Source organism: Chamaea fasciata, unplaced genomic scaffold (assembly GCF_029207755.1).
Source record: "Chamaea fasciata isolate MVZ Bird 193981 ecotype frontalis unplaced genomic scaffold, bChaFas1.0.hap1 SCAF_2, whole genome shotgun sequence".
NCBI classification, from domain to species: Eukaryota; Metazoa; Chordata; class Aves; order Passeriformes; family Sylviidae; genus Chamaea; species Chamaea fasciata.
In genome coordinates, this window is record NW_027094087.1 from 40,084,818 (window position 1) to 40,110,854 (window position 26,037).

General features: G+C 36.7%; 1 protein-coding gene and 1 long non-coding RNA gene across 2 annotated transcripts; both read right to left on the reverse strand.

The window, feature by feature from the left end:
- Nucleotides 1-4,766: 4,766 nt before the first annotated feature.
- LOC136285905 (uncharacterized) lies at nt 4,767-9,141 on the reverse strand. The gene is made up of 3 exons (XR_010719586.1): nt 9,069-9,141; nt 4,977-5,051; nt 4,767-4,834 (listed from the first exon to the last, which is right to left on the reverse strand). It is a non-coding gene; the product is annotated as an uncharacterized lncRNA (long non-coding RNA).
- Nucleotides 9,142-10,494: 1,353 nt separating this feature from the next.
- Nucleotides 10,495-25,205, reverse strand: ANGPTL5 (angiopoietin like 5). Its single transcript, XM_066175737.1, has 8 exons — nt 25,104-25,205; nt 23,221-23,371; nt 22,137-22,240; nt 21,676-21,769; nt 20,793-20,893; nt 16,417-16,537; nt 15,182-15,367; nt 10,495-14,101 (listed from the first exon to the last, which is right to left on the reverse strand). Exons 1-8 carry the CDS (start codon nt 25,203-25,205, stop codon nt 13,782-13,784), a joined length of 1,179 nt encoding a protein of 392 aa, XP_066031834.1. The 3' UTR covers nt 10,495-13,781.
- Nucleotides 25,206-26,037: the final 832 nt, after the last annotated feature.

The window sequence follows — 26,037 nt, forward strand, 5'->3', positions numbered from 1 at the left end:
ATAAAATTGCACTACTGCTGCTCTTGTAAGGAAGGGAAAGCAAATAATGCTCTGTAATACTGATTCAGTATAATCAGGAACTACTTAGCAAGAAATAGGGCCTCATTAAGGCACTGACCAAATTTGTAAGTGCAGCTTTTTTCATAATTATGATGAAATAGGGTAGCAGTCAATCCAATACTATTGATAGGTTAAGCAAAATTTACAGAAGTATGAGATCACCAGAATTACTCAAGAGAAGTACTTAGCACATGAATCTCATAAAGATGAGCTTGTAAAAGTAAAAAGCAAGAAAACATTTGAGCAAACACAATGGATCTTGATGGAGAGAAAATTAAATTTTATTAGAGCACAAAAAAGTTCTGAAGACATTACTAGCAATCAAATCCTACAATTTCAGGAGGTCCAGTAAATCTTTTGTAAATCTTTGACAACTTAGCCAGTAGCATTAAAAGAACACCAGGACTCATTCCTTCCTTTCCATTTTCTTAAGATTTAAAAGCACTGCTTTTTTAACCTCCTTTCACAGTAAGATTAAGTGAGCAAAGGCTAGGATCCCATAAATATTATTGATTCTCTTTTGTCGTTCACAGTATAGGAAAACTGTGACAGTAAAACTAATAACTATGGATTTAAATGGCTGTAAACCCAATCAAGTTCAGAGTCATGCCCTGTGTATCTCCATGCTGCATGTTACCAAGCCATTACAGTAGGAGATCTATCCAGTGCAGTATATCCTCAGATGTTACCTCCACATGGTTCACAGGACAATTTTAGGCAGGACAAAAGCAAGATATGTAACATTTATTTCACTTAAAGCCATCTCATTGAACATCTTATTGGTCTAAATATGCTACTGGTGAGCTGGTACTCTGTTTTTACAAACACCAGCTTAGATTCTTACATAAGGAATTGGTATTTCATTTTCTGTTGGGCCAATTCACCTAACCAAGCAGCAAATTTAGGTCTACATGTATGTTTATCAGTGCTCTTCCTAGAAGAAAGTTGCAAGGCTGAGTGAAATAAACCCCAAGGGATGCAACCAGGAGTTAAATATTGCCTGTCCTCATTGAGTATCACCTAGGTTGCCCTATTCTGCTGCAACAGAAAAGTAATCATATGGCAACTTGTTCACAAAACTATTGGAATGTCAAGGTCCCCACCGAGTTAATCATCATGGATCTGATAACTACCTGTGCTCCTTTTGTAGGTAGTAATGATGTAAGGCCCTAAGTATCTTGCAGCCATAAGAACCTGGAGAGCTACTGTCTCTGGATGTGCCCCATTCTGTTCTGAGTAGTCTCATAGATGTTTGGTGATGCTTATTAGTGACTACAGTAACTTGAGTTGATCCAATGGTAGAATAGAGGGCCTGACCCTTCACTGAGATTGGAAGGGGTAAAGATTTGCACCCCTGCATCAATTTACTGCTATGAACAGGATTAAGGACCTGCACAGGTGGATCCTTTTGAAAGTTCCAGACACAGTAAGCTGGATTTTCTTGAACATTATTAAAGCAAGCAGTCAGCAGCATCATTCCTCAACGGAATACATGTGTACTTTCAGTCCATCTGTGTTACACATTGTTGCCATGAGCCTGGAGCATATTACATAATCTGTTTAGATTAAGTTAAAGAGCCACCTTCTCCATTCCTTATCTACATCTCTGTTGACAGCTGTATGTTTTGCTGAGATTCTGCCTTTCCTTACAAAGAACAGCTTATATTGGTGAAATTTTCAATGAAGCCTCTTTCTTCTAGAGCTGCCATGTCCCAGCTCATCTTATGACTGTACTCACTACTGGTGTTTGCTTGGAAGCTGCAATGCTGCCCTAGCCTCATTGCAAAACTTGGTTTAGAGGACTTCATGCTCCTCTAATCTTCTGCAGAAACCCCCTTCAACATTCACCATTTTTGTGGCAAATATTGTCTTCAATGAAGCAAGTTCTAATATAAATAAATAAATAAATTGTCAGAAAATTGTTTGGAATATTTACTATGATCTTTTTTATTCTTCTTCATTTTACCCTATTAATTTCTTCCAGAACTTTGAACTTTGTTTATTTCATCTTACTAATCTCTTCCTACTTGTCTAGTCTAGTCTCTATTGTCTGATGCACCATACTTCTGGATTTTCTGTGTGGGTATAGTGATCACTTGCTCTTCCAGGCACAGAAACCCACAGTAGCCTCATGTGGAGAATCACAGTCGTTATCATTATACCTGCCATACACAGCAGATATTCAAAATGGGGCCATCTCTTGGGTGACCAAGTTCAAGCTGAAACAGAAGCTCTAATGAAATATGAAATGTTGCCTTTGGGTACATCATCAAATTTAATCATGCACTTAGTGGAAATTGTGCACTTGGTCTGTCTCAGGCTGGAGTAGCCTTTATGGAGCTCTCCAATCACTTGTTTCATCTCCTAAAAAGCAGTTCCATTCAGAACACAAAGTATGAGCTAGTCATTTACAGCTCAAAGCACAATTAAAGTACCCAAATCAAGGGTGGGTTCCCAAGCTGTGACTGACAGTCGGTCTCACACGAGAGAATGTGAAATACTCAAGTCCTCACTCTTTTCCTGTCAAGGTTCAACAGCTCTTCCTCCTGGCTAGTCTAGATATACTCGAGAGAGGAGACTTCCTCTCTAAAAGCACAGTAGGGAGCAGGGGCCAAGACTGGGCTAGGAATGCACAGAAAGAGCCCCTCCCATTTCTAAGAGCTTGACTCCACCACTGTAGATGCTGAGTGAGGAAAAGTAAAGATCACAGATCAGCTCAGTAATTGCCCTTGATTTATTCCTGTATTTGCCTCTGAATGGCAATCATATGCATAACTAACTAGTTATGCATAACTAACATTAAGATTTTCATGAGCTGTAACTAAACTGCATGACTTTTATTTTTGGGACACCTGATAAGCTGCCTCAGGCTCTTTTTTTCCTAAAGCAACAAGCATTTCCATCTGTGTTACATAATAAAAACCATTTTGAAAAGGCTTAGTCTTTAGTAGACATCTCTGTGTGTCTCAGTCCCCAGGATGTACAATAAGAATAAAAACAATGCTTCTAACAGTATGTTAGAAAGCCTTTCATTTCACACAATGATTGTGATGGAAACAGCACAAGGGAGTTATTAGCTTTATTTTCAGAGAAGTGTATAGTAAATAAATGACAAGGTCATAGCTTGATCAATTAATATAAGACAAAAAAATGATCAGTGCAACACAGTCAGCACATCTGGTCCACTGTATGAGGCAGTGTACATCTGCAAAGAGAACATACTGTCACGAAATATTTAGTCATGCACATGTATTTTCAAGTGACTTGCTCTACATCTTTCCCACTCTGATAATTTAATAAAAATATCTATATAGACACTCGTGCAGAACCATGTAGAGAATTGTGTAGCTAACATATGTAGGAACGCTTCACAAAATCCTTGTATTTTTACTTTTAGCATTAAAAGCTACCACTGCTTTTCCTGTCCTATAACACTGGCACTAGTATATCAAAGACTTCCTCTGCTGGAGCTCCTGAACATGAAGCTGCATTTCTTTTTTTTCTTTGCTTTTTTAATTTTTCCTGTAACATTATAATACTTAAACTATTGTGAGGTGAAAAATGAACCTCACAATTTTCTTGTTTAATGACACACACTGTATTGAGACGATATTTTATTAAATGTGCTGTTATAAACAAAAATGAATTACATATATTTGTATATTAATTATATTTCAAATCCAATAAAATTTAAATTTCATTTTTAACTTCTTTTCTTCAGGGACCTGCTGTGTTAAGTTTCATTAAGTCTTCCATTGACAGTTCTTCATTTGCTAGAATTAGGAATGACTCACATAAGGAACAAGTGTTCAAACTACCACTGGTATTTTGATAAATCTGTGTTAGTTGGGAAGTCTTTCCAATATTAACAAGTTTCTGTGTTCACATGGTCCTTCTGTCTGGGGGTTCTGGGTTTTGATGACAGGTTTTGTTCAACTAAATGAATGAACATACAAAAACTGCTATTCACAGTAGGTATAAAACTGGTGGACAGGGGAGGATAATCCCTCAGGAGAAAATGACAGCAACGGCAAACTCTCCCATTTATGCAAAGATAAATGAGAGCACATGAGGAATATTTTCCCAGACTCAAAAATTTTCAAAGTGGCAACCTGTTTGTATAAGAAAAGCATGATAGGATATCATTTAACTCAGAGCATCTATAACTGACACTACCATATGGCTTAACCAAATTGATTCTCTCTTTTCTGGAGTTATGTGAAAATTTTGGTTTAGAAATCAAAACACCCTGCATCTCTCTAACCAAAGCTGCAGAAAAACCAAAAACAAAACCAAAAACCAACCAACCAAACAAAACCAAAACAAAACAAAAACAAACAAACCCAAACATTTCCTGCCTTTTTCTATGCATCCACTGGCATCCTTTCCAGTTGTGCAACAGATTCAAACTTCTTGACATCACTGTCATAATTCCTCTAAGACAGTGCTACCTGTGGTCGAGTTTCAGTTCCGTTTCATGCTCCACCTCTCTCCATCTCTGCCTTCTGCTCTGTCCTCTCCTTGATCCCTCTGCACCTTCTTTTGTCCTTTGTACCTGTATTCAGTCAACCCATGGAACAGATTTCTAGCCTCTCTCCATTAGGTGATTTTCTGTACCTCCACACCAGCACCTTAAAATTGCACTGTCTTGGCTTCATGACTCACCTTGGACTCCCAGGCTAATGATAAGCCCCTTATGCTGTTATGGCTTCTATTTGTTCAAATGAGCTCATCATCTGCACAGAGCAGGGATTTCTCCATCAGGATGTTAATCCTAAAGTGGACATTATACAGAATTAGCCAATTTCTGTACAAGTAACTCTGAGAGGATACAGAAGAGTACCTGAGTACTGAGTGGGGGGAGCAGGACAGTAACCTTGTAAGGAAAATCTCACTGGCATAAAAGTACATTTCACCTGTGACTTGTTTCTCCAGGCAGCATTTCCATCCTCTCCCTTTCACAGGAACCAGCTTTGATGGACAGGCTGAGACTAGAAACAAACTAGAAAGACTTAACAAAACAGCAAAGGCAAGAAGCAGAGCTAAATAAAACCAAGAGATGATTTTCCTGGTGTGGATCAGATGGTTTCAACATTTGTCAGAGCACTGAGGAGGCAGAAATGAAGAGAGCTCAGCCAGGGACAGACATGTGCTAGGTGTCTAGTGAACCCATTTAGTTTCATGCCAGTGTAAACATTCTAAGCAAGTATGACGGAGGTGAGAAAGCAGGGTTCCCTGACCCTGTCTAAATCAACAAACGGCCGACACTTTTCCTTCATTTCCCCCCTACAGATATCTCCATGCTAAGCTCTAGCAAATCTTATTCTGCCCAGTTCATCCTTTCTTCCCCAAATCCCCGTCCACAGGAAATGGTGGGTGTGGGAGGCACGTGGAATCAAACTAGCATGGAAAGCAAGTGCAAAGTCAACATTTGAGAATATCCTGTTGGGGGAAGCTGTGTCTGGGGCTGGGAAGGCAAGGAGGAGTGCTGGCTCCCCAAGCCCCACACCCAGAACTGCCAGGAGACAGGAACACACTGAGATGGTGCCAAGCAGAGCAAATCCGTGAGAAGCAGGGCTTTTATTTGGTCTCAACTCCCAGCTGATTGCTCCTGGGCCACAGTTGATTCCTTGGAGCACAATAGCTGCTGCAGGGCCTGTCACTACTGCTGTGCTTTTGCCACATCTCAAACACCTGTGGGGTTCCACTGCACATATCAAAGTGGATTTTTAGATCTCTTCTGAGGTCCCAGACCTCAGGTTACACTGAGCTTCTGAAGAGCAACTCAAGAACACAGATGAAAAATCAGCAAGTTAATAGAAAACAATATAGCAAATAAGCTTCCAGAAATTTCTAAACCCAGTATTTTTCAATAAACAGTTGGCCAGAAAAATTTCTAAAACTTTGACAGCTCCACTAAAGTTATTTATTTATGTTTCACCAGCAAAAAAAGAATTTTTTTAATATTATAAGAATCATGTACAGAGGGCCAGTTAATAAGCAAACACCTTAAAATGCTTTCAGTATTCCTGAAGAAAATTCTTGCATAGGAATGCAAATTCAGAAAAAAGGAAACATCCCTCTACCTCAAAAATTTAATCAACTCACTGTACTCACACCTGTAAAGGACTCAAATGTTCACTATTTCATAAAGATGCCATCAAAAACTTCTGTAATATTTTTGATGTTTATAGCTGAGGAACTTGACATTTTCTAAACATCAGCCTCTTCAAAAAAGCCTTATACAATTTACAAATGGACCAAATGGATCAGCTGAGACCTGCCTATCCAGCAACAAGAATAATCACATATTTATACAGCAGACCTGATTCCAGAATAATCATCCTATAAATTACAGAAGAAGATACTTTACTCCCATTTAAAATGGGTTTTGAAAGTTATCTCTCAAAAAGACAGCCATTTATTAATCTAAGATTACATGCTTCAGGGCACTGCAAGGCTCTCTACCATAAAGCAGGCCTAAAGCAGACTCATATATCCCTCCTCATATCCTTGAGTTAGAAAATTCCATGCAGGCAGAGTCTGTATTTCAAAGAGTCTTTTCCCTGAACTATAATCAGGAAAGGCACATTTGGCTCAAGGTAGTGATGCATACATGTAAATTTTCCTTGCTCCTGGGTGGCTTCTAAAAAGGTTGACTCTGGAACTTGAGCACTTCCTTTTCTGATGTAATTTGAGAAAGCAAGTTTGTGAATAAATGGGCTATACGTGCTGTTGATGACATTAACTGCATTTATTAGTGAATCCATACATACATACAATTACTATCTTCAGTAACTCTGTAAGTAGCAATGTAGAAAAAGACAGAGGTTTTTTAATGGACAGCATCAACTATTCAATAAAATTATGTTTGATTGTGTCCAAACCAACTGTGGAATTTTCCTATTCTTTTAAATCTTGTTTCATTACCGCCCAGAAAATAAATTAAGCTAAGGCTTTCTCCAAGTAAGCCTTCATAAAATTATCAGCAAACTCACCAAATAAAAGCTTGTCAGGTATATTTTTCAAAGGCAACAGAAGCATACAGCCTTTTAGGTTAAAATTATTTTACAACTACTGTGAAGCAGATTAATCACAGTTGATTAAATTCAATAGAGATTTCATTTTAAAACATAGCTGGAGTACACTATAAATGCAAGTCAAAGGAACACCTTGCCCCAATATGCCCAATACTAAATTGAAATAAATATTTCCACTAAATATCTTTTGCTTTGATTTACTAAATGTGGGTCGTACGCTGAGACTTTGGCTTCCAGAAAAATACCTCCTTTGTGTATCCACCTACTCCAGTGTGGGGCCTCCCACAGCCTACAGGTCTCATGCACCACCAAGCACTGCAAGGGCACAGCTGCCTCACCACAGTCTGCACCAAGGGCTGCAGGAGAATCTCTGCTCTGGTGCCTGAAGCACCTCCTGGGGTCTGCAGAGCAGCTCCTCTCACACATTCTCCCTTCTCTCTCTGGCTGGAGGTCATCTGACAGAATTTGATGACAATTTGCCTGATGTTAATCCCAGCCCCCCGCCAAAACCAGTGCAAGTTCTACAAGGGATCTGATTAATACACAACTAGAACAGCAGGGGGTTTTCCCCATCTCAAATACATTATCCCAGAGGTGCTACCACTGTCATTGATGGGCTGGGTTGTGACCAGCACTGGGTCCATCTTGGAGCCAGCTGTCCATCAGACATGGGGAACCTTACAGGAGCTTCTCACAGAAGCCACCCCTGTAGTCCCCACGCAGACCCCCTGCTGCCAAAACTGGACACACAAACTGAATGCAGTGTTTTAGAATGATAAGCACTAATCAATCATTCATTTCCATTAGAATGCAGGAGTTACTTCTTTATAATACATAAGGAGTTGCTTATGTCTTGAAGTTATTAATTTAAAAGGACAGAAAGAAAGTGCAGAAAAATAGTTGGAGCATCTAAAAGAATGATAAAAGAAAAGAATATAAAGCAAAATCTGGAAAGTTACGTGGCTGAATTCTTTTTAAATATTTCACTAGAAAAGAGAAATATTTAGAAAATAGTGTGTGCTTTTCCTTATGATTGCAATTTCTGGATAAGAAAGAAGCTATTAAAATTGTAATAGCTAAAAGGCTTTGTACAAAATATTCTTTTATATTGCTAGGACCTTCTCAACTTTTGTACTCTGGCCCGCTGAATTCTGTTTATTTCTTGGAATTTTAGAGGACTGCCAATGTGATTTGATCAAAATTAAACCAGAATGGTAGAAAAGTTTGACAAATATTTAACCTTGCAACAATACAGGACGTTGTTGACTATTATGAGGCAGAAAAAGATGCAAATACAAAAATGAATCTGTTGTCATAGGCAGGAGACATACAATATGAAGCCTTATTTTTTAAATACTTGTTTTGTACTTGTTTGCATTAAATACTAGTTTTGTACTTGTGTGCCTGTGTTGAGTTCTGTTTCATAACTCATGTATTTAGTTTTACAACCAAAAAAAAAAAAAAAAAGAAAAAAGAAAAATAATTTCTATTTAACATCTGTTCGTTGTAGAAAATTAATTGGATTTTGACATTTTTTGTCTGCAGCTAAATACCACGAAATAGTTGAAACTGGAAGAATTGACTTAATTTTCCTGTACATCTCATAGTTTCCCCAGCCCTGTTTCAGCTGAGGGACACAAATCTATGTTTTTGTACATGGTCCAGGAAAAGAGGCACAAGGAGGGAGAGGGTGACATCTCCTCCCTCTGCACTTAGTGTGGGTACATGGTGAACTCAGAAGTCCTGACCTGATGAGTTGTTTTTCTGACCAGCCTAGGAAATGCCATGCATTACTTCCTCAGGTGCATCAGAGGAATGAGGGTTTGGCAGGCACCCAGGCACAAGAGGAGTGAAGCATAGTGACATTAAACCACAGCCAAAGCTTATCCATTCCACCTGAACTAGGAAGTGCTTCCTACATCCATCTCTGTAAATGCAATTTCTGAGCACTTACAGAATATTACTCACCCCACATACTCCCATTACGCCGTCTTCATCCAGAGGTCCACCTAAGCAAGCCTCATACCTGATGGGAGACTAGAGCAGATGCCTGTGGAAGCTATCAAGGTAAAACAAGATTTAGTCTCCAGAAACCTCTGGTGCAGGGGCTCCCTGACCTAGTGACGATGTCTGTGAATATAGTAGCACCAGGGGAGGTTTAGATTGGATAGGAGGAAAATTTTTTGCACTGAAAGGGTGGTCAAGCATTGTAACAGCCATTTAACACCATCCCTGGAGGTGTTAAAAAATGTGTAGATGTGGTGCTTAGGGACATGGTTTAGTGATGGACCTGATAGTGTCAGGTTAAGTGGTGGGACTTGATGATCTTAGAGGTTCATCTTCCATGAATCCATTCAAGTCCTTTTTGAATGCATGCAAATTTTGCTATTTTTACCAAATTTTTCTGTGTAAAGATTCAATGCCATGAGCCCCTTTTCCCTAGAGCTAAATATAACGCCCCCCCCCCCCAACCATTGCATAGCACTGTACAAAGTAAATAATGAAAAACAGATTACATGGAAACCCTGATGGGCATTACTCTGAGGGTTTTCTCATGAAAAGCAAAGACCAGTGACTGCAGTTCTGGGCTGCAAAGAGAGCACAGAACAGGCTCTGCCTCCTGCCACCCTGTGCATCCTGGGCTCGTGCAGTTCAGGGAGGCAACATGTGACATCACTGCTGGAGGAGACTGCAGGGAAAATACACTCAGAAAAGGAGGAGAGGGAAGGGAAAGGGAAAGGGAAAGGGAAAGGGAAAGGGAAAGGGAAAGGGAAAGGGAAAGGGAAAGGGAAAGGGAAAGGGAAAGGGAAAGGGAAGGGAAGGGAAGGGAAGGGAAGGGAAGGGAAGGGAAGGGAAGGGAAGGGAAGGGAAGGGAAGGGAAGGGAAGGGAAGGGAAGGGAAGGGAAGGGAAGGGAAGGGAAGGGAAGGGAAGGGAAGGGAAGGGAAGGGAAGGGAAGGGAAGGGAAGGGCCCGAGAGCGCGGCGCGCCCGGCTCTTTGCCGCCCCCTAGCGGCTGTTCCGAGCATACTAGCTGCACCGCGAGCCCCGCCGGGTTTGGAACCTCGTGGGATGCAGACCCTTGGCAGCGGATGAGAGACCTGAAAAACGCTCTCAGTTTTGAATGGTTTTTATAATAAAGCTTTATTGGACTCAAAGGTGAGCCTGCTCTTTTCTTCTTAGGGCTTGTTTTTGTTAGACAGCCTCGCCTGTGAGCCCCCTGCTAAGGACAGCCTGCCGCAAGCACAAAACTCAAAACTGTCTGATCAGATGAGGCTGGGGAAATGCTGAGCCAACGGAGGATAACACACGGAAAATTCGTGGTTGTGAGCCCCTTTGATACGGGTATTAGCAACCTTCTGTCCCACTGAGAACTGCATTAGAAATACATACCTGGGTTTCTCTGCTTATGTGTGATTTCTACACACACAGACATATATAAAGCCACAAACTTAAATGATGGAGCAAAAAAAGCTTCCTGTAATTAAAGGACAATTCCCTTCCATACTCGTATTATATCTTTGTACAGTTCTGAATATTAAAGTGTCATTTGCACTGTTCTGTGTAAGACATATTTATTAGAACATGTTGGAAAGTAACTACTTAACTTCGGTTGATGTATATAGAACATGTCAGCAAAACCTGTGTCCACTGAAAGCCATAGAAGCCTTTTCTCAATTTTAACTCATTTAACAATGGGCTGCTAAATGAAGTGCATCCTCTCAGAACACCTGGCAGCTCAATACCCAGCCTGGAAATGGGGTGTGCAGGTTTCCAGCACCCCTTCTTGTACATAACTTACATTCTCTCTGCAGCCATTCCAACAGAAATCCCACAAAGCAGTTCTCCCATGCCAAGGGATTGTCTCTGATGGCTTCTGGTTTGGCAATGGGACAATGCAAGGCATATTTCAGAGGGAGACATGCAAAACAAAATTAAAGTCACCAGAAAGGCTTCTTGTGGCCAGAATGGTCAAATAACGAAACAATTTGAGTTCACCAAACTGAAATTTACAAATTGAAGACACGCTATTGGAGAAAGAAAACAAAGCGCAGTTTTGTAGCATCAGAGGTTACATGTCTTTTAATGGCAACTTCTCATAGTTTGAAGTATCATTCCTAGAGTAGACATTAAGTGCAGTTAAACCAAGGTATTCTTTATTTAAAACACTCAATTGGTTTCTCTTAATATGCTACACCCTACATATTCCTTATATTATAGTTGAAACAACACTGTTTGGGAAATTACGAACTGGTTACCAGTCCTAAATACATGGCCACACAAATCTCATGCTATCTTATGACAGTTGGGAACCATCAGCTGAAAATATGAAACATAGGCCCCTGGAAATAGTTTAATGTCCTTGAAAATTCTCCGTGTTTAACTACAGATTTATTTGTTTTCCCAGGTTTTTTTTGTTACTAGGGAGGAAATGGAATGAATCTTTGAAGACAATAGCCATCTATCATATGGAAAATGTTCTCTTGTCATTGCTGTATTTCAGATATGCACCAGGAAGCTGCCAACTAATTTCTAGCACTTTGATTTTCTAGGCATACTCTACATTTTAAAACAATGTCTATTTACAAGAATGATTCTTTAATCTCTAATTATCTTTTCAGGCCCATCCCCTTTAAGTTTTTTGCTGCCAGCTAATGTAGTCAATGCTGACAATGGGGAGATTAAACCACATAATTAAATGTGGTAATATCTGCCAGCACAAGTCTGCAATCTTCATTTGCCATCTTCGTTTTTAAACAGGAATTCTAATTAAGCCAAAAGCAGCCTCAGGGTGTCAGTAGAATATAGCTATATACATCTAAAGTACCTACTTAGACTCCTGCTCACAGGCTCGGACCTGGTTGTCAGAACAGAGGCCATACCATCAAAGTTTGAGACTTTCATTAAAGCCATTACATTTCCACAAAATTTACCCACTGGCATTCTCCAGTAGGATTCTTGTGCCACAGGCTGAGGACTCCTTCTGACATAAGAGCCCTAATACAGTGACAACATCCAGACTTGCAGCCAGAATTAATACCCTTTTTAAGCTGCAGTTCCTGTTAATCTTAGTGCAGAAGCTCTTTCATTTAAGCATCTGCCTTTATAAGTTTGCTGGGTCCAGGCTGCTGTTCAAAGCAGTTGCACTCGTAATCAGGCTAGTGTGAGGGCAGGCTGAAGAGGGTGTAGAGACAATCTCTTCACCCCTAATTTCAAAGACTCCAGGGTCTGACAAGAACAAACTCCCACTGTGCTCAGAGAATGCAGTCTCCCCCAAGAGCAGGACCTGTCCCCCTTCTCACAATGCCTCTACAAGGCCTGTGATCTTTTTCCTAAGGCTACTTCCTACCATGCTTCTCCTGTAGGCCTCCACATAAGGATAGTCCTCAGTTTCCCTCTAGCAGAGCGGAAACCTTCTGCTTATGGCAACTTTTTACCTCCAACTGTTAAAAGCTAGTCAAACATACAAGAAAAGAGGAAACTTTTCTCCCCCTTAACCTTGTAACATACCCTATGAAAAGCTGCGTTTCCTCCTATGGATACATAAATCTTTGGGAAGAAATCCTAAACCCTGGTAGTTCTGAATCGATGAGGGTTTCTGCTCACCGTATTAATGCTTGGTTAAAATAAAAAACAGCAAAAAGGAAATTAATGGAGTTCTTAACTATTTTCATTCCACATGCTACTACAGAGCTGGTCTGCTGAAACTGAAGCAACGATGAGAAATACCAGGCCTAGCTGCTACAGATTTTATGCCAGGTTCCAGAAAAATGTATTGACAATATTCACATTTTTATCAACATTTCCATTTTTACTGACAGAAATTCAAAGTATTCACAGACCTTAGTCTGAAATGTGTTTACACAACTTAAGTTGGTTTTATTAATTACCACATGATTATTCACAAAGTGAAAGTCACTGAGAATGAAAAACATAAGATCAGACCCATATACCCAAAAATTAAAACTGCAAAGGCTATATGAAAAGCTGTATGCTTTCCTTGAAAAAAAAGTTCATTTGTAGTCAATTGTGAAATAGACAATGGTAGAGTCAAAATTGGATTATGAAATACATTGACTGTGAAAATTAAATATAAAACTGCTCATAGTTCTTGACTGTCACTATCAACCTTACTTGTAAAAAAATCGGGCCCTGCTGGTATACAAAACCGTATTTATACATTGAAACAATTGTTATCTTGCCTGATAAGGAATATAGAAAGAAAAGCTGATTCTGGAAATTTAACTTAAGATGAAGTATTTTTCCAAAATATTACAATGAAAATGGCAGGTACATGTTTTTTGAAAATAAAATTTGTTGAAACTTCTTGCTAATTTAGATATGTGGAGAGCATAGAAAGAGCACATTCAAAAGTCAGCATTACACTTCTTTTTATATTTTTTTCTGCTGGTTTTGAGATTTTCCAAGAGGCAATTTAATAAAAGCTGACAAACACTCAACTTAATCCTTTTTCTGAAAACCCAGTTTTTCTTAGGACCTTCTCTCTCAAGCTGGAACACTATAAATGCTGACATTTCATAATAAAAATGAGTAACTGTATTATAGAAATATCTAATAAAGTTTTAGGACTGAACTGTTCAAGTGAAGATGAAAGGTATTTATGATTGTAGTGACACATCACTCTACATAATTGCAAGGAGAGAGATATTTCTATTTTCGTATGTTAATGAAAATACGGATAATTGGTTCTCCGAATTTTCATTGAAACTGATTTAATTTTGACTGGTTTTTTGTTCATTGTCCATGTATCCCAGTGAATCCCAGATGCAAGGAATCTACCTGTGTAGCGAAGAACACCATTAAGATTTGCAAGGCCACACTTGCTGAACCACCACCCGCTGTTATCACTGAAGTTACTGCAGCTCTTTACTGGCTGTCCTTTAATAGTGCACATTGGCCTGCATCCATCATTATCAACATCAAGAGTGCTGAAAGGCATGGAATTTTGGTTATCTTCTCTCCTATATCCTCTAAATGCATCACCTAAGTACAACAGATAAAACAGAACAATAAAAAAGTCATTTACAGAGAAATGTTTCTTGATGCACACTTCTCCTCTGAATTTATTAGAAAAGTAGAATTCTTTGAAAACAGTTCAAGAGCACCAGCTAATGAGCTGTAAAAGTGCTAAAGATGTAGGGGAAAAAAAAAGAATAAAATACTGAGAAATATGGAAGAAGTTGAAATTCAATGAAACGTCGTTGTATTTTTGTTGCTTTTAGCGATGCATGCTGGCTATGAAGGTAAAGGCTTTTGTTCTCAAAGACAGAGGAAGAAATGATAAAAGTAAACAAAAAGGGTTGTAACTTCAGATTTTCCAGTAACATGCCCAAAGCCCCAGAGTGAGTCATGAAACAAGATGGAATTTTTAAAACACAAAGGTCAGTTATTACTGTCTCTGTTGTTTTACTAAAGAACTTACTGAAGAAATAGTATTTTTCACAAATAAAGCACAACACCTTTAGAGAGTAACTATTTCATTGATAATAAAGACCATTCTTACATGACATAGAAAAAAGCAGTAAGACATGATGCCATGCTTATCCAAATCTTTGCACGCTTAGTATATTTATGGTATTAAGGGAGGTCTGGAATTAATTTGTGTCTCTGTATCACACAGCAACTGTTACACACTGTTGCCCAGCTTTGTTCCAGTCACTTTCTTTCTCCATCTTTTGTACATGACTATCTGGGCATCTCTGAATTATCCAAAGCATCATCAGGAAGACTGCCAATAACGTCTGTGATGAGATAATGGCCATCTAAATGATTGTACCATTAGGTAAATAAACCTAATTGTTAATTAGGTAAATAAACACTAACACCCACAAAATCCCTTATTTATTTTATATATATCCCGTTCAATTTTCCTTTTTTTTTATTACAGGCATAACTGATCATCATACAATTAAAAATTTATCTGCATAAGTGTGCATTATATACCAGAGAAAAACACATTAGAAATACAATTTTTGAAGTAAATTATTATTCTTTTGAATTCATTTTTTCATATTAAGAAAGGGAACAACTATCTTTAAATCCTTCAAAGAAGAAACTTCTTACCAGCATTTCCTGAATAATGCCCCAAATGGATCTTAAAAGAACAGGCTTCATCCTCTATCCAAAATCCATCATATGATGCATAGGCATGCTTGTCATTTTCTGATTCCAAATCCACATAAAGACTGAAATGAGTGGCTTTTTGATTTACTATGTCAAAAATCTTCCTCAGTCCAAGCCAAAATTCTCCTTAAAGAGAAATATAATATATAGTCTAGAAATGGAAACTGTAAAAGAAAAAGTGATTGTTCCTGTTTTTTTACTTTCCTTCCTGAACCAAATGCAATAAAAGCTGGATGATAGGCTTATATTCATTTGAAAGACTAATGAAGGAACAGAGTAATGTTCCTACTTCCTTAGGAAATCCCTAAGAATTCCTCTGTGTGCATCTTTTTTTTCTATGTGATATTTTTTAGAAAACTGCCCAGATGATAGATTTCAAATATTCATCTGCAATACATCTTAGAAGACCAGAAAAACTGGATGTGCTAAAGATCCACTTGCATGAACAGAACTCAGTAGCACTCCTAAGGGCAATACTGAAAAATGATAAAGCTTAGCATTCTATGAAATGCAAAAAATTTGCAAACCCCATTCTCAAAATTTAAGCCCTGTTCTTGAGATTTGCTGCATCTATAAATCACACTTGTGGCCTCATATGAGCTGCATTTCTTTGTACAGGAAAGCTACATGCTTCCATTGCAATCCCAGATAAACTTCTGAAAAAGCAAATGGGTTTAGACTTGCAGGATTAAAGGTGGTAATAAAAAATCAATATCACAGTTGTGTTGGTATAAGCTACTGAAATATTTCCATTGTTTATAACTTTGCATGCCCTATGGTGAAATATTTTTGATTTTTCTCTGCTCTAAGGAAACATTTTGCAAAAGATTCAAACCAACAAAGGCACTCTTTTTTTTTTAATCTGAAAAGAGATGAAATACAATCTGTAAGTTATTTCAAGCAGAAAATAAAATATTTTATTAATTAATAAAATATTTTATTAATTTTTATCTCCTATGAGATAACAATAGCTAAAGACTCTAGTGGGGTAATAGTCATTATTGGGAAGATCACAGAACTGATCTGATGAAAAAAATTCTTAAGTAAAAAGAAGACTTTTAAGAAACAAGAACTTTATACTGTTAAAACTACCACAAAATTTAGTGGAATGTAGCTCACATGAAAACAGGAGAAATGTGGGATCCAAAGCACTTTAGAGTATTTAAAATTAATACCATTAAGATCACCAAATCCATCCAGATATTCAGACCATGTTCTCTGAAATGGAACGATTCCATCAGTTCTTTTCTGAACTACAGTCCATCCACCTCCTCGAAAATCCATGTCACAGAACACCTAAAACAGACATAGACATGATTAGGCATTCCTGAAGCAGCTTATGAAAAACACATTTTAATTAAATAAAGGTGGATTATTCAGAATTTTGCTAAGTAACATACTTTTCAAATATCTTTAAAACAAGCTCTAAGAAAATAAATGAAGCCACAGTATTTTCTTATAAGTTCTTGTTGAACAGTTTGATTTGAGTATTTCTTCAACCAGTAGAAACTGCTGTGTGTAATAGTCTGCTCATAACAGATATAATAAATAAGCTTTGATAAATGTTACTGTAACACTTATAGCATGAAAGGGAACTAACTTGCAATGTATCATGTATCAATCAGCAAAATATCATCGATACAGGTAGCAGCACTGGATTAACTTTTATTTCAGCCAAGCAAAATAGATACAACTTCTTATATGTTCTCCATCACCATCATGCCTTCTTCCAGAGAACATTGTGTTTGTGGTGTCTGGGAAATTTAGAGCCTTTAATAAGGGTGAGGAAATGGAAAACAGTGATAGCAATAACTCAGCATACAACAATAATTTGCAGCAGCAAAAACCTCTACATAAGAAGTGGTCCTGATCCAGGGAAGTCCCAATGTGAACATATAACTGCCTGCAACTGAGTGGTACCACTGAATACATAAGATCAGCTCTCAAATTTATGAGTCTTTATGAGTCTTTGCTAAAATTTTTGCCCAGCAGTATGTCAAATGGCAGTGGTCCAGTTGCCATCTGCTCTGCTTTGGAATATCGCATTATGTGGCATGTTTTCTCCTCAGCCCATCTAACTTAAGATATGTAATTGACTTTCCTAAGTATATCCGCAGTGCCAAATCGTGATCAGTTCTAATTGGGATTATAAAGTCTGGGAACCTAATGTAGAAAGATCATTTTGCACATTTATACATTGCACTATAAAAACAGGGGCTCATTTTTGTCTCCAAATGTGACTAATATCAGGAGAATTAACCTGGGAAATGTTTATAGGTACCAAGCCAGTAAGCTTCTTGTCGTAACAAAAGTGAGTTCAGAACATAATGTTGGCTGTGATAACATTAAGCCAATGCACAGATGATGGAATAAAGTAAGAATTTTTTTTTATATTACAGGAAATGCACAAAATGAAATGTGTTTCAGAAAAGAGAGATTTGCAGTCTTAGCCAGCTGATAAAAGTGGAAACCAGGTGTAAGTCAGTTTAACCCTCAAAAAAATTTGTGGCAGACTGAGCATTATATGTTGCACCCCCATTGCCTGTAGTTACCGGATATTTTTCAGGAAACCAGACTTGCTCCTTAGCAGGAAAACATCAACATCCCAGTCAGAGCCTCTGTGATTTAACAATGTCTTCTCAATGAATGACAACAAAGCAACAGGGCAGAGCTGCAATTTGATCTAACACCACCTGAGGGATCTTGAATCTTCAAGTAAGATACTTGGAGCAATTCTTGCAAAACAAATACTAAATTAATCATAGTGAGGTTCATGTGCATGAAAAAAAAATGCGACCTTTATTCCCTGGAGAATATTACATGCTTATTTCAGGTCACCCAAGGAGGATAGAACTGGAATAAAAAGAAATGTAGAAGATTCCAAAATGAATATTTAGATACCTAAACCTCATTCAAAATAATCCCATTGCCTCATCCACTGTGTTGAGAAGATAATTGCATGCTTGGCTACTCCTCTGACTATGAGTCAGAAATAATATGAAGAGCCCACTTGGTCACAACATCAGTCTTTGGTCCAATATAAATCAGTGGGAGTGTTGATAACTCACAGAAGGAGCAGATATGTTTCTACATGAGAAGTCATCATCCAGTTAGATACAGCACCAATGCATCCACCAGCTAAATAAAAATATTAGCTAGATACAGAAAAATGCAGTTATAGCTGTGTAGTTTTCTTAATCCCTTAAGGAAATGTTGCAATTGGAAAGCCTTAAAATAGTTAATCTGCTTTACAGTTTGCTCTATGTCTCATATCATGAGAGGTATGAACGTTTCCAGGTACAACCCAAATTAAATGAGAAGGAGGACAGTTCCACTGAATATTTCTTTCCTTCCAAATTGCACTATGCATAAGAGGTATACTCTAAACAACTGTTTAATTTGTCTGATCCAACTGAAAAATATCATTGATCTAAATTTACTGACTGAAAAATGTATCAGAAATGGGTCATAGTTCATTTTTCCAAAAGTGAAATTTGTTTTAATCACCTCATGAATAAATGCTCAGGCAAAAGCCTATTTAAGAGTAACTTTCTGTGGTGACAGTAACTTGCCACTACCACTAAATCTAGATATTCTTATTGCTCCTGGAATTTGGAGTTCAATTAGCCCAAGTTAAGCATCAAAATCTATATTCACTTTTGGAAACATGAGGTATCAAACATGAAAAATAAGAATGGGATCACATTGTCTAAATAGTTTGCATTTAACTGATATCTTTATGCATATTATTCTAAACATGTTTTCATTTAGGTTCCACTGCATAAAAAGGCATCTTATTGCTGCAAAGTTCCTCATTGAAATAAATTGTTTCATGTTGGTTTCTTTCCTGGTTTTTAGTTTCTTACTATAGTTTTCTGCCTCTGTAATTTTTCTTATTTTGCAGGTCTGCAGAAGTTTTAGAACTCTTGGCTATTAGCCTCTAAAAGATGCTTTCTAGTTTCTTATTTATATTTTAATGTCTTGATATATTTGTCAATCTATCATTTCTCTTGTACTCCTTTTATGCTTCAACACATGACAGAATTCACATTAAATATTTTTCATTAAAATAACATTCTTTATGGAACACATATTTTGGATATTTTTCCCTGAGAGCTTTTGGCACTGTCTTTTAAGTTCTGTGCAACATTTACCAGACAAGAAATGGGACACTCATGATTGCAAATATTCTTCTCATTATTTATTGTTGCCTTGTTCTTTTAATCAAATTGCTATGATTTTTCTTTTGTATTTCTGGAATCACCTTCAATCCAGAAGAAATTCTGAAATGGATGCTTTTGGGTATGGTAGCATTTTGTTCCTACTACAAATATGGTTGTTCTGTGAACATTGCAACATGTGTTTGCCTTTCTTTTACATGGAAAGGACTTGTTGATGACTTACAGATCTTTTTCCTGAGCTCACTGCATTGTTTGGAGAGAATGACAGGTTTTTATTTCAAAGGTTGCAGAATCAAGTATATTTTTTCTTTTGAGATGCCAGCATAATTCTGAAACCTTTTCCTAACCAGTTTAAGCTCCTTTTTGTAGCATTTTGAAGAGCTCCTCTTGGCTAGAGATAAAGGGATTAATCCTTCCTTTGTTACATATAAAGGAACACTGTAAAGTTAGATATTAAACTTTGCTAGTTATTAGTTGGCTTAAATTCCTCATTTTTTCTTCAAAAAAAATAATCATCTCAACCTGCACGGCAAAGTTGAAGGTTTGAAAATGCCATATCTGCATTTCCACTATGCATAAGGCCACTCTAAATAGAACAACCTGAAATGGAAATAAAGACAAAAACCAAAGTATTCCTTGCTTTTGCAAGGATCTTAATATTCTGAGTCTGAAGAAATTAACCCAAAATTCTTTTCATCTAGATGAGCACTATTAATCTGGGCAATTACATAAAGTGCAGGCAGCAACAGGAAGCATGATTTACTGGGGTTTATTTTAGTGATACATATTCTTGTCTTAGGAATAGAAATCCTGCAAACTGGATGGGAAAACCACAATTTTAGACGCCTCTGTATCTCAACACTGGATTATAATGATACTCAGACAAGAGCTAAGCACCTACTCTTCAAACCAAGGCAAATCTGCACCTACACTTGGATGACTCTGCGTCAGCGGAGTCTCATCACAAGAGAAGGCAATGTTATACAGCAGAATCAGTCAAAGTCTAAAAGTCTCATCTTAAAAGCCAAATGGATCAGTCAATTACTCTTCAGTTTTCCACCCCTAAAACAGAAAAGAACAGCACTTCTCCATATCCAAAGGAGGTGCTGGAAAACACCTTGGGTTTTCCTCTTTGGTATTTTTCACTGCATATAAAAATTGACAATTGGGCTCTTATGACAGAGATTAAATTTCTTTGTAGAAAATAAGAAACTTGTCAAGATTATAGTAATAGCAGACACGTGCAGATGATTTAACACTTTTTTTTTTCATTTGTTGAGAAATTGTCATGGAAAACTCTCTAAGTTTTATTAAAAATATTCTAAGTATATATTCTCAAGCAAATTTGACTATAATGATAAATGTATTACCTCAAAAGGATAATTTGATCCTTCTGGATGGATAATGTACAGACCACTTGGAGTTTTTGAAACTGAACCAACAGTATCTTTAATATGAGTGCAGTCCAAACCTAGAGACAAAAGGTATTCAAGGAAGTTCATTAGCAAAATATGTTTTTAAAAAATATGTTTAAAAAAATACAGATTAACACAGGAATATTACTTTTCTTGGTGGCATGAATTATTTAAAATATACTTTTTTTTCTCATGCAACCTTTAAAATCATGCTCTGTCATGAATTTATCTTGTAAATTAAAATTCTCTAAACATCATTCAGCTTCTAAGTAAGTACAAATGATACTGTATAGATAAAGTTCTTTCTAATCTTAATAGATATGATACATACCTATATGAAATTAAAGATTATGTATCTGGGTCAATTCAAAGATCTTTTTGTTTATTTTATATATAACACCTGTACTGTAAAAAAGACATCTGAGAAATGAAGTCTTTTCCCCACAGATCTTTGTATTAATACTTGTGAAAGCCTTTCCATTATAAAGTATATGTGAAAAACATTTGAACAAGGATACTGCAGATGCAGAGCACACTATTCCATTGCAAAAGAATGTGCCATTCAGCAGCCTCAGATCACTTACTAGCTGATAATCATATTTGGTATTTTAAATAAAAATCAGCATGCTAAATAGGATGCCCAGAGTTGTCAGATGCAAATGATTTAAAGCAGTATTTATGATAACAGTTTCAAACAGTTTCTTAAGTTTCCAGAGTCTATATGTTACTAACAAAGGATGTCAATGTTACAATTGCTTACCTTTGCTTTAATTAGATCCTTTTCAAGATACAAAGATAAAAAGGGAAGGTGTCAAGACTACCTCTGAAAAATACTTACCATGAGACTGAACTGCTTTATAAGGAAGTGGATCCAGATGTTTTCTCAAAATTACTGTGTTCAAAAGAACTAGTTTGTTCATGAGTTCATTTACCTACAATTTCAAATAAGAGATCTTCAATTAGGTTGCAATGAGAAATTTCACATTCTAAAGATTTTTCCTGACTCCTAGTAAACATAATCTGAAGTTAATTTTTTAATGTGTAGTAATTTGTACCAATGTGAAGGAATGGTCCTCCACTTTCCCTGCAATGTACAACACTAAGTTGTAAAATGGGGTGCTTACCACTCCTCATCGAAATGGAACTCCCACCCTACCAGAGGTACTTGTGATAAGACACTCTAATCCTACTGGTTTGATGACAATTTAATGGTTTTATGAGCCCTATTTTTCCTCAGAAAGATAACACCTGCTGTGAGAAATAACAAATACAGATCTTTATAATAAAGAGAAAAGGTACCTGATTAGAAAGAAAATCCAGTGAAGACTGTTGATCATCCATCATGTCTCTTACCAGTTTTTTTGTACTTCTGGCATATTCAGCAAGAGAGTTCTGCAAATTTCCTTCAAAAGAAAAATGTTCATCCACTTTGTTTTCATAACTTTAGAAATATTCTCAACTAAATGACAACATACTTATTTATATCATCTAAGTGAATACTGTAGGTGTTTTATCTTGCAGCACCTAAAAGTGAAATGAAAGTAATACAGAGACCACAGATTAAAGCCAAAGGTGCTAAAAACTTCTGACTTTCTGATTGCAGTAAAGGCATCTTAAGAAGTGATGGTTTTTCTCATGTTTTGAAGAAGAAATTAATCTTATCCTTGCATAAACTGGACAAATAGTTAATGGGTATCACAGAAATATTAATGCATATGATGAAAGACAGGTATATATAAGGTTTCTTGCCACCTTTTGCTCATTCATTTTACTACTCCTGGTTTTTGCCCTGATGCTAAAAATCATGATCACCATCAAAATGGCATATAATTAATAATGTATATATTTTGAGTCATATGTGAAAACCAAGGATTTACACAATTATTTTCAGAAGCTGGTTGCATAATTTGCTGTGTAGTTTGTCAAGGTAGTGAACAGAGAATATGCTGTGTAAGCCTCTATAAAAGGTAAGGTGAAGTACACATTTACTCCCATGTAACTGACTAACTAACTAACTAATTAACTACCTCCCACCTACACCCCCACATTCAGCTATGACATTTAAATGAGAAACAAACATCATCCTCTTACTCTCTAATTGAGAGAGATACTGACATTCAGAGGGTAATAGATCTAAGCTGCTTGGATTTGCCTGTCTTCACCAATGGTTATACTTTGTCACACCAGCTGCATCCCAAAAACAGGGTACCCCAGATTTTCTGGACAATACACAGTTTGGGCAGCAGGGTCACAAGGCTGTCACGTGTGCTCAAGAAGATTAAAAAATAAATTTGCACAGCATAGCGTAGCAGAGGAGAGGAGAGGATTGCATAGCATGGCACTGCATAGCTCATCATTAAAAGTATTCTTTATGAATACATACTGCACATGTAATGTTTCTCCCCTTGTAAAATTTTAGCTTGAGCATCACATGGTACAAGGCAGCATTGTTCTTTTTGTTTTGAAATATCTGCAGATTTATTTTTCTCTTCTGCTTGGAGTGGTTCCTCCACAGCTCCAACATTCCTTGTGTCCTGTTGTACCAAACAATGGAGGGGGAAATAAATTGAACATAAAGCATACATAAAATAGCTCAGTCTGTCAAAATGAAGTAGGTTGCTTCACAGGACTTCCTTCAAAGCCTGTTTTTTAAAAGCTGTATCAAGCGATAATTGACAGAGGTGAGACCAAAACCGATCAGATGTTCTCTGCTTAGCCATACCTCACAAGAAAAATGTAGTGTCAGAGGTAAAGAATAACCCCTATAAATTAAAAAAAAAAAACAAAAACAAACAACAAAACACCACCATTTCTGGTGAGGCATTCTACTTGTGAGCACTGTAAGTGGGAGGCAAGAATTTGCAAATCCTGCATTTTAGGAATCACCACACCCCATAGACATCTCAAATGCTAAGGAACTTATTTTCACTGGAAATGTGCAGGATTTTGGATTTACCTGATTTTAGCAAAATACCCTTGGAAATCCCTAAATTCATTATTTAGATGCCGATCAGGCAAATACTTGCATAAGTTTTTACCTTACGCACACAAGCAGTCATGAGAAGATTTGCAGACCCAATTCAGCATTAAAAAAATATTTTAAAAGTTCTTTTAGGGGAAAGAATAAAGGGACAGTATTCATGGGCACACAATTATCTGAAACAGTAACAATAATAGCATTAGTAAAAGTAGTTACACCCATTACTGTTATTTCAAAATTATATCCGCATATTTAGAAGTTTTTCTTCCATGGTGCCATATGACAAAAAATAAGGGAATGCCTCTGAATCATCACTTAAAGAAATTACTAAAAGTAATTCCCAAAATATGTGTGGTTGTCAAAAGACTAAGCAACATATTTTTGTATGAGTCTTTGTTTGATGATTTCATAATCTCAGCAAATCATTCGTAGTATGTTCATATATTGTTTTTTCAAATGAAGAAAGGATCCTTAGAAATGTAAAGATTTCAATGAAAAACAAAACTTATTTAGACTTGAATACATCTTCAACATAGTTGTTCTTTTCCTTCTCCAGTTTTCTCTTTTTGGACTTGCTACTACACCAGCAAGCACTGAACAGGGTTTTCCCCCTGATTTTTGCTCTTAAAAAGTGAAAGTAAAAATTACAAAAACTTTTAACAAAGGAATTTTTGAAAACAAAGGTTTCTGAATTACTGGTATAATTTCGTTTTGTGCCTGGAGAATGGTAGTGAAGTAAAAGAATATGTTTCTTTCCTTTTGAAATAAGCACAAAATAAAGGAAGAAAAATTATGTAAGAGTTATAAACAGATCTCTAGAAACTTATAAATAGAACACTTGAAAGTATGGCTTGTTCCAGGGCTATCACAGCTACTCACCAGATGTTCAATTAAACACTGTTAAGCAAATATTTTTAATCAATATTTATCTTTAACAAAAGCCAACATGAAACAAGCAATTAAGTCTGATCTCAGCAATTCAAGCAAAAACTGACTCTGCCAAAAATAATACTTACTCTGCATTTAAAGTCATGCAGATGAGATAAAAAATATGACATAACAACTGAGCCGGGATACAGGACATTAACACAAAAATGTTCTAATATACTGAATTCCTACAATTTCAATGTAGTTACTTTTCTTTATCTGAAAATACCTGATTCTTCTGTATTTTCATATCTATCTTGAATAAGGCAATCCATATTTTTAAAACATCTGTCATTTTTCTCAGAAATCATTCAGTTACATTCATTATCTTATGTGAACAAAGTAATAGAAAATCTTACCTTAGGTGAACAAGGTTCCCCATTATTTATGACAGTCTCTCCTAAACCAGACAAAAAAATATTAAGACAAATAAATGAAGTTACACTGAAGTGGTGGTTCATCTTTTACTTGAAGAAATGCAAATGTTTTGATGGGTTTCAAATTTCTGTGGAAAGAATTGTACACTATGAAGGCCTGATCTAACTATTTGGGAATGTCTACAGCACAAAGGGCAGCCAACACATCACTCCTTTACTGCCTGGATTTAATAAACCACATTTCAACTGCAGAGTAGATTTTATATATTAGTACTTGCATCCTGAGGAAAATTAATGCTTATCACCTCTACATGACACATAAAACATATATATTTTCATTGTGATAAACTCTGTCAGATTTTTTATATGCTATTTTTGAGCATTTGTGTATATTTGGCATGAGTGTTCTAGGCTACTTGAAAGAAAAACTAGTATTACTTGATGTTTTCAAATTTTTACCAAGTATTTTATCATTAAGGAATCTGTATTGTTGTGGTGGTAGTGCACTAGAACAGGCTGTGGAGATAATTTTGGAATATGTCATCAAAGTTCAAAATAGAAAACAGAAAAAACATTCTTTTAAGTTAGCACTTTGTATTACATAGCATATCTTTTACCAGGAGAATAATAGCAGTATTTTGGTCTCACTTGTAGCCCACCTATTGTAACACAGGCACTGAGACTATCATTCAAAACAATGATTTTTATCCCTGAAAAAAGTCTAAGTACAAGAGAATGGCATGACAAGAAGAAAATTAAATGTAGTCCACAGAAGCTTAATTAAAACTATGAGGCACTTAGAGATTTCACACACTCAATTCCACTACTTTTGTATCTTGAAACTGGATCTGATAGTCCAACAACAACAAGTTCAGAAAGGTCCAGCATATTTAGATAATTTAGATACGTTAGAGAA